The sequence below is a fragment of the Panthera onca genome, chromosome C2, assembly GCF_046562875.1.
Source record: "Panthera onca isolate mPanOnc1 chromosome C2, mPanOnc1 haplotype 2, whole genome shotgun sequence".
Taxonomy (NCBI): domain Eukaryota; kingdom Metazoa; phylum Chordata; class Mammalia; order Carnivora; family Felidae; genus Panthera; species Panthera onca.
This window is the reverse complement of record NC_138347.1, coordinates 152,495,363-152,508,121: the sequence shown is the minus strand read 5'-3', so window position 1 is coordinate 152,508,121 and position 12,759 is coordinate 152,495,363. Positions and strand designations below refer to the sequence as shown.

The following is a 12,759-nucleotide window of genomic DNA, read 5'->3' as shown; positions in this document are numbered from 1 at the left end:
ATAAAAACAGAGAGGGAGACAAACCGTAGGACTTAAATACAGAGAACAAACTGAGGTTGCTGGAGGGGAGGTGGGTGGGGGGAAGGGATAAATGTGATGGACATTAAGGAGGGCACTTGTTGGGATGAGCACTTCTATGTAAGTGATGAATCACTAAATTCTTTTCCTGAAATTAATATTACACTGTATGGTAACTAACTTGGATTAAATATATATATATACACATATGTATATATATACACATATGTGTATATACACATATGTATATATACATATATATGTACATACACATATGTATATATGTGTACATACACATATGTATATATATGTACATACACATATGTACATATATATATACACATAGAGAGAGAGAACTTTAGAAAGAAGGAAATGAACCTAGAAGAAAGGGATGAACCATAAGAAGCAGTGGTGTGCAAACTGTTGACCATACTGAAATCTTGATTGAATGAGAACATAGAGGGGGTGCCTGGGTGGCTCAGTTGGTTGAGCATCTGACCTCGGCTCAGGTCTGATCTCACTGTTGGTGAGTTCGAGCCCCGCGTCGGGCTCTGTGCTGATAGGTCAGAGCCTGGAGCCTGCTTTGCATTCTGTGTCTCCCTCTCTCTCTCTGATCCTCTCCCTCTCACACTCTGTGTCTCTCCCTCTCAAAAATAAACATTAAAAAACATTTTTTTTTGGTACAATAATTAATAACACAGGAAGGGTAAGGTCTACTTTCAGTTTGCATAGCACATTCAAATCTGTTTTCTCAATCTTCTTTGAAGCCCTGGTTCTTCTCAAGTGTGAATGCACATTAAAACCACCTGGGAAATTTTAAAAACTACTGATGCCACCCACCCCCCCCCCCACACTGATTCTGCTTTAATTGATATGGGGTACAGCCTGGGCATTGGGATTTTTTTTTTGAAACTCCCAGATAGAATAGTACGTACACAGTCGTATTTAAGAACCACTGCCTTCAGGGGCTTGACCAGGTAGGTAATACAGAACCTTAGAGAAGAGATTTGCTCAGAGTTACATAGTGGGATATGTGGTGTAATCAGGTCCAGTCTCTTAAGTGTAGTATTGTTTATTCTTTATTCTCAAACATACTATTTAAAAGTTTGTACAATTGACAGTGATGATGCCTTTATCTGTACAGTTAAAAACTGAATTTAGAGTCAATTTGGGGAATATATACATTACTTTTAGAATCTTCAATTTTTTAAAGGAAATTGTGAGATCTATTTGCGTGCATGTGTGTGTGTGTGTGTGTGTGTGTGTGTGTGTGTTTTGAGATAGAGTGCAAGCAGTAGAGGGGCAGAGAGAGAGGGAGAGAGAATCTTAAGTAGGCTCCATGTCCAGTTCTGAGGCTGATGCAGGGCTCAGTCTCGCAATCATGAGATCACAAACTGAGCTGAAATCAAGATGCTTAATCAACTGAGCCACCCAGGCCCCATCAGATCTATTTTTAAGACTATGTATTTACATAAGTTGAAGGCTGGCAAGCAGCCACATGGCAAGAAGCAGCTTGATTTGGTCCATTTCCTCTATGTGAGATTAAATTTATTTTTACGACTTGTTAAAGTAGATATTGTCTATATTATTGGGAAATAATATTCTTGAGAAAATAATAGCAAGTATATTGGAAGCCACTAAGAAATCATGATTCCAAAAGAAACATTTCACTAATGAATTTTGCAAAGAACCTACAATAATTATTATCAGAACATTTCTATTTGGGTTTTCTTCTCTACTCAATGTCTTGTACCGAGTTTATCCTGCTTTTTGCTTTTTAGCCCGTTAAGGAAAGTGGAGAACACTGAGATTTTATCTTGCTGCTCAAGAAATCATTTTCTCATTTTTGAAGATGGAAACCCACAGTTACACTTGAATTAACTATTAAAACGTTCTTTTCTGGTTTTAGACCAACAGCAGCAGAACTGTTAAGGCACAAATTTTTCCAAAAAGCAAAGGTAAGAACTGCTAACTTTTGATTTTATGTGTTCGTGTGACCTACCTCAGCTACCTAAATTAGATTCACTGCTCAGAAATTGTTTTGTCTTTAGATGATAATGTTTGGAAAAGTGATCCAAAAGTGATGTTTGGAAAAGTAGATCAAGTAATTGCTGGGGGCATTATTTGTACAACCTTTGGTAATTAAGACACATGCTTTAGAATTGGTAAATGTGTTTTTCATATAAATTAATTTAAACATCAGGTTAAACTTAGAACGAGAACAATGAATATTGCCATTATAAATACAATCTGTGAAAAATACTGAACTCTCAGTTCAAAGGTTTTACTACTGAATTTGGTAAAACTCTCATTTCCCAAAGCTAACGGGTAAGTGTGATGTTACTGTAGTTGGAAGTGTGGGACCATGATCCTAAAGGACCTAGGGTAAAGCAAACTTTTCATTGATAATATTCATACAGCACACTAAGGCTCTGTCTCAGTTTGTGAAACCATGGTAGTAATGTACTAAAGGAGCTTCAATCTCAGAATAAAAGAATGGAAACGTTCCTCAGACTTCTTTATAAAAGTTACTATATGGTATTTTAATTGTGCTTGAATATTCTGTGTCAATTTCTGTGGTTCAATAAAAGCTTCTTTTAAGAAGAAAACATATTTTTCCTCTGCAGAATAAAGAGTTTCTTCAAGAAAAAATACTGCAGAGAGCACCAACTATTTCTGAAAGAGCTAAAAAGGTAAATGGGGATTTAACTCCAGTTTTCTAGGAAATTTGTTAGAGTAAATTTACTTCTGCATTTTGAAAGTATATGTTAAGTAATTCTTTGTTAATAGTATAGTACTCATTTTTTTCAATTCTTTAGCATCCTTTGATATATTTTTATTCATCAAATATCATTAGTCCACAGTATGCCTATGTGAACTGTCTACTAGAATGAAAAGGGATGTTACACAATTGATGAATTAATTCTGGACTCTGTTAAATCACTGTTTGCAGGCAGCAGAGTGAATTGCGGAGTTGAGCCCTTTCCTCACACTACACAAAAACAGTGACGACCCACTAGGTTGATTATAATAAAAAAGACAGACAATAGCAAGTGTTGATAAAGATGTAGGGAAATTGGAACCCTCGTGCTACTGATGAAAATGTGAGGTGGTGCAGCCACGTTAGAAAGTAGTCTGGCAGTTTCTCAAAAGACTCAACAAAGCTTCCATATGAGCATAGGAGGAGTTCCACTCCTAGGCATACCTGGGAGAATGGAAAACATGTACACACAAAGATGCGTACAGGAATGTTCCCAGCAGCATTATTCATAATAACCAAAAAGTGGAAACAACCTGATTCTTCATCTCTTGGTGAATGGATATATAAAATGTCATGTGTCCATATGATGAAATATTTATTCATCAGTAAAAAGAAATGAAGTGCTGATACATGTCCTAATGTGAGTAAAACCTTTAAAACCTTATGCTCATCATAAGCTGGTTATAAAAGACCACATATTATCTGATTCTATTTATGTGAAATGTCCAGAATAGGCAAACGTACAGAGACAAAGTGGATGCAAGGTTGCCCAGGACTAGGAGGATTGTACGGAAACGGGCAGTGACTGCTGATGGTTATGTGGTGTTTTTTGCGGTGTGGGGAAGTGAGGAAAGTGATCTGGATTTAATTGTAGAGATGGTTTCACAACTCTGAATATACTAAAAAAAAAAAATGGAATTGTATGCCTTAAATGGTATTATTATATGGTATATGAATTATATCTCAATAAAGCTGTTACTTTAAATGTTTTTTACCTGTTTATTTTTGAGAGAGAAAGAGACAGAGCATGAGTGGGGTACAGGGAGAGAGAGAGAAGGAAACACAGAATCCAAAGCAGGCTCCGGGTCTGACCTGTCAGCACAGAGCCCGACGTGGGGCCCGAACTCACAACCGTGAGATCATGACCTGAGCCGAAGTCAGATGCCTAACCAACTGAACCACCCAGACGCCCCTAAAGCTGTTACTTTAGAAGAGGAGCATATAGACAGTGACACCTCCATGAACAAAAAGCTCTTGGAAATTGAAAACGTCAGAGAAGAAATGAAAATATTCAATACACAGGTTGTATGGTACAGCTGAGGAAATTTCCCAGAAAATAGACCCCAGATGGCCAAGAGACAGATTACAGGAGGAAAAGACAACAACATTAGAGGATCATTTGAGAAGGTTCAGTCTTTGAGTAAAGAGTTCTAGAAAAGCAGAACCGAGAAAAACAAGGGAAATCACTGAAGAAATAATTCAAGAAAAACTTCCAAAACAGATAGTCCTGAATTTCCAGATTGAAAGAGCCCTAGTGCAATGAATGGAAATAGACCAGCACTAAGACACATTGCCATGCTAGCTCAGAATACTGGAGGCAAAAAAAAGATCCCATAGCTTCCAGAGAAAGGGGAAAGATCACGGACTGCTCCTCTGGAAGCCAGGTCACAACGAAGCAGTTGTGTGCAACATTATGAAAGGAAGTTTTTCTACTAACCCAGACTTTTTTACCAGGCAAACTATAAGTGAAGTGTAGGGATGGACTCGAAAAGTTGAGAAATGCATGGCTTCAGTTAATGTGCTATGCTAATAATGGAGGAAGTGCTTAAACTGAGAACAAGGAAGTCATGTGGTCCAGGAAACAGAGCTGTTGATAGAGTGAGATCTGAAGTCCAGAGCTGGTGTGAAACCAGTCTAGGTGGGAGGCTCTGGTGAGGGTCTTCCTCAGGAAGGTGATGAATACCTAATAATGTATATGAATATGGTGAGAGGAGATTTATACAGAGAATTTGGGGATGAATAGGACAAGTACATAAAAATAAGCAAATATTAACTATAGGGGAAACAAAAAAGTTATACAGTAGAGAAAAGTAATTGTAATACACAATAAGACTTAACTGTATCATTTATACAATCATGTCATGGAAACACTGAATTTTGATTTAACCAAAATTACAATGTATCTTGAGAAAAGAGGGGGGTTGATAATAGGATTAACTTCTCATCTTTTATAGTTTGAAGTCCAGTAGATAATTCCTAAAACCAAAAATTCAAGGGGTAATAATAAGAACACAGTCTTAGAGAGATGAATGTTAATTTAAAAAGAATAAGCCAAAATGACTTAAAAGTGGCTCCCTGTGAGTAAGAGGATAAAAGTTAGGAAATTGCTGTTTTTCTTAACAAAACTTGGGCAGCTATAGTACTCTTGAAACTGTAGGTATAATTGTGATTTTTAAAATGAAAAAAGCAGAATCTTCTTTATCTTGGATTTATTTATTTTGGGGGCTGAAAAAACTTTTAAATTTCTCGGAACATGAAACCATTGATAAGATTTGGTCTGTGACTTGACAGAAGAAGGATTTGGATGGTGTTTGGGCTCAAGAGTATAGAAGCGTAGGGAAAGTCAGTCGTGGGAGTAAAGACCGATAGTGGAGCACAAAGAGCAAGTGAGGAGTAGAAGATATGTATACTATACCTAGTAAATACCAAGCACTACCATAATCCACATCTCCCTTCCTAATGTGCAGGTTCGGAGAGTACCAGGTTCTAGTGGCCGCCTTCATAAGACAGAAGATGGCGGCTGGGAGTGGAGTGATGATGAATTTGATGAAGAAAGTGAGGAAGGGAAAGCAGCAATTTCACAACTCAGGGTAAGTTTTGTTAAGCTGTGTGCTTTAGCTAGAGCTCTGTCTTTTTGTCTGAAGCCTCTGAGATATGCTATATTCTTTGGTTCTGTTCAGTTTGACAGCTGAAGTGTGAAAAATACAAGGGTTAGCGATAGAATTTCCTTGAGCGAGTTATTAACAATAGGAACCCATTTAATTCTACGTGAAAAAGTGGACTGGCACATCTGTTCGGATATGATATTTAGGGCATATGAAAATGACCAAAATCTAGAGAAGGGGACTACTGTGTCTGAGATGAGAATATACTTGATAGGATTAATGGCTGATGAGACAATGCAGAAGAAGAGATTATTGAACTTGAAAGCCTAACAATCAAAACTTTTTCCCTGAAGTCTGCAAACCTTCTGCCTGAAGAAGAACAATATACCTTTCTTCAGTTGGTATATCCTGGGGGGTGTATGTTTTGGTGTTTATGTACGTGGGTGCATGCGTGTGTGTGTGTGTGTGTGTGTGTGTGTGTGTGTGTGTGTAGACAGAGGTCTTGTTTTGGTTTTATTCCATCACTCTTGCCTAAAGTTAATGCCTCAAGTTGATTGTTAGGACTCATTCCTAAGAATAGAAATGTACATGAGAAATACTAATGTTTGAGGTTCATCGTGGCTTTTACCGCCTAGAACCTTTTTGTGGTATGAATGGTGGGTAGGTGGTACATGTCTGCCTGCTTATAAGACCTGCTCCGTCATAGCACTTATGACTTGCTGGTCAACATTGAAGATTTGTTGATCTTGTCAGCTGAAGTCTTTGAGTCTAGTCTTTTTGCAGAGCTAAGTTTGTAAAGACTTTGCCAAGGAAAATTGGTAAAAATTTATTACATTCTAACCTTGGAAAGCTCTTCAGGAGATAACAGATATAAACATTTGATTACATACAATTGTGAGTTTATTAAAATGTGAGACTGTGTGTGTAAAGAGACTTTCTCCTTACTTTTTCATATGATTCCTCCTTAAATCAGTATTCTTTTGTAATGTTCTATTAAAGTGATCAGAGGAAGGTAGAGGTACATGAATCTTGTAGTTCTAGCTTCCTATGAAAGAGATGATACAGTGTTTTCTCTGACCAACATACAATATTTGGGAAGAAAAATTATAGTGTTTCAATGTCTGACTATTACCCCCTAGCTAACTGTAAGAGAAATTTATTTAAAATTTTGTAGTTCTGAAATACATATAAGATTTTATAGTATTTTATAACCTAATACACTGATATGTAAGCAGCATAGAAAATTATATACTTTTGTAGTTTTCACGTTAGCCATTTTTGATGCTGTGAATTCTTTTGTGAAAGGAGGGTCTTTTAAAACTAAACTGAACTATGTTGAAAGTAAATGCCATGATCACATGGAGTAGGGTGCAAGGATGGTTCAGTATTAGGAAATCTTGTAATATTAATAGGCCTAAAGAGAGGTCAAGTCATATTCTTATTTTGATACGTTCCAAAAAAGCTTTGACAAAATTCAGCACATATTCAAAATAGACTCTTATGGAGATCCAAATTTCCATCTTTATATCATTTCCTTTTTTGGAAGTTCTGAAGAACTTCCCTAAACAGTTTTTGTAGTGTGGATCTGTTGGTGATGATTTGCTTAAGGTTTTTTTGTCCAAAAATGTCTCTATTGTTTGTATCTTTGTTTTGAAAAGATACTTTTGCTAGGTATAGAATTTTAGAATGATAGGCTTTTTCTTTCAGTATTTTGAAGATGTTGTTTCACCATATTCTTGTTTGCATTGTTTCTGTTGAGAAATCTGGTATCCCTTGTCTTGTTCTTTTATAAGTTACATGTCTTTTTACTCTTGCTGCTTTTAATATTTTTTTTCTTTTTGAATGGTTTTTTGAGCAATTTGATTTTGATATGCCTGGGTTTATTTATTTCCATGTATCTGTGGGTGTATAGATTTTTATCAAGTTTGGAAATTTTCAGCCATTATATTTTCAAATATTTTTTTCTGCCCTTCATGCACCTCGGAGGCTCCAATAACATGTATATTAGGCTGCTTAAAATTATCTGCAAGTTCACTGATTTTCCTTTTTAAAAATTCTCTTTTTATTCAGTCTTATTTTGCACAGTTTCTGTTGTGGGCCTTCAAATTCATTCATCTTTTCTTCTGCAATATCTGATTGCTGCTAATCCCATTCAGTCTATTTTATATCACAGACATGGTAATATTTTAGAAGTTTGATTTCATGCTTGTTCATTTTTTACACTTTCATGTCTCTACTTAACTTTTTGAAGCTAATGTGTATTATAACTATAGTATAGTTATAATAACCATTTTAATGTCCTTCTCTGCTCATTCTTCCATTTATGGAGCAGTTTTATTTGATTGACTATTCCCTTCATTATGGCTTGAAAAGTGTTTTCCTGAGTTGAGGAAATAGGGCTAAGAGTCCAGGGAGACGGAAGCAGATAAATCAGTAGAGTACCAGGGAGGAGAGAGCTACACACAGAGAGAAGCTCAGAAGTCTGCAGAGGTTCCCTTGTGAGGGTTCAGTGGAATACTCTTCAAGGAATACATGTGAGAAAACCGCCTGAGACAGGGTAGCAGCACGCAGCCCTCACAGAGAGCCAGCAGCAGTGCCCATTTCCACCAGCCAGAGTGTGGAAACCTGTCATTCACAAGACATTGGGTAGAGTTCTCAGAAAGCTTGTCTACGTAGTGGGGAGCGTATAGCCCTAGATTGAGCACTGCTCCAGATCCAGTCAACAACTCATAAAGCAAAATCCGAAAGGATGAAACTGTTTCCAAGTAATTTGACTGTACTCCAGAACAAAGCTCAAGAAGATTTATAGAAATACAAAATTATCAGCATGCAGCAAGATAATATTCACAGTATCTGGTATCCAATCAGAGGTTACCAGGTATGCAGAGAGTCAGGAAAACAAGAACAGTGAGCACAATTTATGCCCAGATCTTGGTCTTTAATGCCATTCTGTACTAAAAGAACAAGGGCCCCTTGGAGAAATGGCTGATTCCAGGGCTTACACAGGGAAAATACAAGATGACTCTGGAATATCTTCTTTTGTCAAAAAAAAAAAAAAAAAAAAAAAAAAGCGTTTTATTTAAAAAAAAAAAAAAATCATAATAATACAAGGCCCAGATTGAATGAGCTCCCACTGACCAAATTAGAATTTAACTATCAAAATCCTTAAATGCAGTAATAATTTGTAAACCACTTAAAAACTAGGGCTCTATGAGTTTGTGCCAATAATGAATAGGTAGATTATAAGTGGGGGAGAGGGATGGTTTTTCATTACAGTAAATTGCCGGTGCTGACTGGGAAATGTAGAGGAGTATTGGAGGGCAAAATCATCACTTTATAGCCAGGATAGCAGTCATAAAAATTAGGTCAGACAAGGATCATCAGTGGGTGCTAAGTATAGGGGAAATTTTTGATGAGCAGAATATTTTCAGGGTCTTGAAGTGTCTTCTCCACAGCTTGCCTATTAGTTACAAGGGGAAAAATAGTTACCGCATACTGGACAACTTGGCAAATGCCTGGACTAGCTGATGAAAATTAGCATGATTGTGAAATTTACTGAAATTTACTACTATAGTAGTATGAAGTTATAGAAGAGAATATCCCTGTTCTTAAGAAATACACAGTAATGGTTCAGTGGTAAACAGCTACAGTCTGTGCAACTAATTCTCAGATAGTACAAGAGCAATATGATTGGTTGTGTGTGTGTGTGTGTGTGTGTGTGTGTGTGTGTGTGTGTTCAAAAAGAGAGAAAGTGAACATCTAAACAATAAAGCAGATAAGGAAAAAAAGTTAATGATGGGTGAATCTGGGTCAGAGGTATACTTGTGTTCTTTGTACTGTTCTTATTCTAACAGAAATTTATGTAAGTTTGAAATTATTTCCAAACATAAAGTTAAAAAGCGTGTTGGGTTGGCCATATACTTGCTGTGATATATTAGCTATCACCTGAACCTTGATTCTCTTCAATGAAATAGTGATGAAAACTTAAAAAAGCCTAAGCTGACCTTTTAAGTAGTCTAAATTTATGCTTGGTAGAATTTACCAGAAACTGATATTTGTTTAAAGATATGTTCAGGGTTTTGTTTTTTGTTTTTTTTTGTATTCTCCATTACCTGTATCCAGAATCACTACTAACTGTTATGGTTTACTAAATAAATTTAGCATAGATTTTTCAAGTGGCAGATTATACATTTGCCAAAATTTTCAGTTTTGGCTCCAGAGTGTTCTCCAGCTGAAGCCCATAATACAAATTACTCTGCTTTGAGGGTGTGTTGGATAATGAGCTTGAAGGCTTGCAGTTGGTCTAGGATATTATGTACATAACATGTTCATGATTAGTAGAAAGAATTGTACTTTGAAGAGTGTGACCTCCCTGCTGCCTGAGAACTCAGTCCCATGTTTGTTTATAAACCTCAAGTTGGGAACTGTTAAAATACCATAGAACATTGATGTATTAAAGGCTACCTGGACAAAGAATACAATAGCATCATGATATTTTCTTTTTCCAGAAAACTTTCACTAGAGTTACCAGTGACTTAATGGATCAGAATGAAATGGAGTTTACTTGCATTTCAACATTCAGTGCAGTTTGGAACTACAAGTAACCTAAGTTTTGAGTTAATAAGCCTTTTTTGTATTTCTTTTAGTCTCCCCGAGTGAAAGAATCATTATCAAATTCTGAGGTAAGTAGTTGTGGGTTTTGAGTCATTAAAGTGTGTGTGCTTTTGTTTTGTTTTTAATGGTAAGCACATTTTTTTTTATATGTGCCTAAATGGGAATGAGAATTTGTAGCAGCCAAATTTCATCAGAGGTATCGATTCTGAGTTTGAATGGACTTCTGCAGTAAGTCGGCGCCATTGCACTCATTTCAAAAGTTGGCCTGGGGGCACCTGGGGGCTGAGTCAGTTAAGCGATCTCACAGTCTGTGAGTTCGAGCCCCGCATCAGGCTCTGTGCTGCCAGTGCAGAGCCTGGAGCCTGCTTCTGATTCTGTGTCTCATTCTCTCTCCGCCCCTCCCCCCACTCGTGCTCTGTCTCTCAAAAATAAATAAACATTTAAAAAAAAAAAAAAAAAAAAAAGGTTGGCTTGGAGGCCCAGGAAGTTCTTCCTTCCTTTCCTGCCTGACTTTATGAATTGCTTTTTTGGCTTGGGCCGCCTAAAGTGGAAAGTCGTCTTTTTGCATTAATCTGTCCAGGAATTTGTCGTATGCTACCTATCGTTTTTGGGTTTCACCCTTCTATCATCTTCTCTTGTCATATACATTATGTTGTCTTTAGTTGTTGCCTCATTATGATAGGCAGTCCTACTAAACAGAGTCCTGTTGGGCTGGCCTGCCTTACGCTCATTACGTGAAGATAACAGTCGTTTTGGGGGATGCATTTTTCCTTCGGGCAGCATCTACATTCCAGGCTCAGTAGTGATTTACCAGTTCCACATCTTGACCCGTTAAATCAGTTTGGTTTTGGCCCTATTCTTAGAAGTTGCTTTTTTCCCACTTGATTTGTGTGTATAGTATACAATTTTGTACACAATTATGTACAGGATTTGTCTACATGGTATCATATAGTTTAAGACTGAAAATAAATACTGCACTTCAGCATATTAACAGGCCAGTTACGTCAGAACTTACATCAGCACTGCGATTCATTAAGATTTCTGGTTCCTCCTTGTGCTACCTGGTGGAATTGCATCTCCTTACCCCTTGAAGTTACTCGTGGCCATGGCAGTTGCTTTGGGCAATGAAATGTTAGCAGAAGGAAGAGCCTTTCTGTTGTTCCCTGGGTCCCCTTACCCCTGCCACCACAGCCTGCGTCCCTGAATGAGGATGATCCCAAACTTAGCCTCTGCTAAGAAAAGAAATAACTTTTCTTCTTACGATTTTCTGAACATTTAAGATTATTTCTTACTCTAACCTAATCTAGACTAATTAATTCTTAGTTTCTCCAAAGTTGAGTGGAGAGGGTATTTTACAGTTTACCCAGAGTTGTTCGTGTGATCTTCTTGTCCCTTTGCCTCAGTGGCATTCCCACATGGACTCTCACAAGCTCATACTCATACTTCAGGGCTCGTTGCTTTGTTATGTTTGAAATTGTGGTGAAATAGACATAACATAAAAGTTACCATCTTAACCATTTTTGTGGGTGCAGTTCAGTGGCTTTCAGTACATTCACACTGTTGTGCAACCATCACCATCTGGCAACTCCAGATTAGCAGTCACCCCATTTTTTCCTCCCCCCCCCCCCAGCCCCTGGCAGCCACCATTCTATATATACCTCATGAAAGTGGAATCATAAACCATAAGTCCTTCAAGACTGCCTTTTTTCACTTAGCATAATGCCCTCTGGGTTCATCCATGTAATATGTGTCAGAACTTCCTTCCTCCCTCCCTTTTTAAGGCTGAATAATATTCCATTGTAGGTATGTATCATATTTGTTTTTCCTTTCCACTGGACAGACAATTGGGTTGTTTTCACCTTTAGGCTGTTGTGAATGATTCCAGTGTGAACATGGCTACACAAATATCTGTTCGAGTTCTTACTTTTAATTCTTTGGGGCTTACCCAGAAGGGAATTGCTGGATCATATGATAATTCTATTTTTAACTTTCTGAGGAATCACCTTACTGTTTTCCATAGTGGCTGCACTATTTTACATTGTCATCTGCAGTGCTCAAGGTTCCAGTTTCTCTATATCCTCTCATTGCTTTGTTTTGTATAACCTTTCAGTTAATATAAGTTAGCATATATGTGCATGCAATTTGGAAACTGCCCTTTTGAAATAGTGCTAATACTCCTATTTAATATTTTCAAATCTTTTTTTTTTTTTAAGATTTTTTTATTTTTAAGTAATCTCTGTACCCAACATGAGGCTCAAACTCACAATCCCAAGATCAAGAGCCACACAACTCTGCCGACTGGGCCCGCCAGGTGCCCCATCAATTTCAAACTAATCTTACGTTCTCTTTTTCTATCAAAATTCAGAACCACAGAATTACTTTTTTTTAAGTTTTTTGATGTTTATTTCTTTTTGAGAAAGAAAGAGAAAGACAGAGTGTGAATAGGGGAGGGGCAAGAGAGAAGGAGACACAGAATCTGAG

General features: G+C 37.2%; 1 protein-coding gene across 2 annotated transcripts in view; it reads left to right on the top strand.

The window, feature by feature from the left end:
• OXSR1 (oxidative stress responsive kinase 1) overlaps window positions 1-12,759 on the top strand; it is a 101,876-nt gene that overhangs the window by 79,293 nt on the left and 9,824 nt on the right. For both annotated transcript variants that reach the window (XM_060638257.3, XM_060638258.3), the window contains 4 exons: window positions 1,928-1,976; window positions 2,646-2,711; window positions 5,527-5,649; window positions 10,311-10,346. In XM_060638257.3, the coding sequence (XP_060494240.1) occupies window positions 1,928-1,976; window positions 2,646-2,711; window positions 5,527-5,649; window positions 10,311-10,346 (274 nt within the window). The remainder of the gene's footprint in view (window positions 1-1,927; window positions 1,977-2,645; window positions 2,712-5,526; window positions 5,650-10,310; window positions 10,347-12,759) is intronic.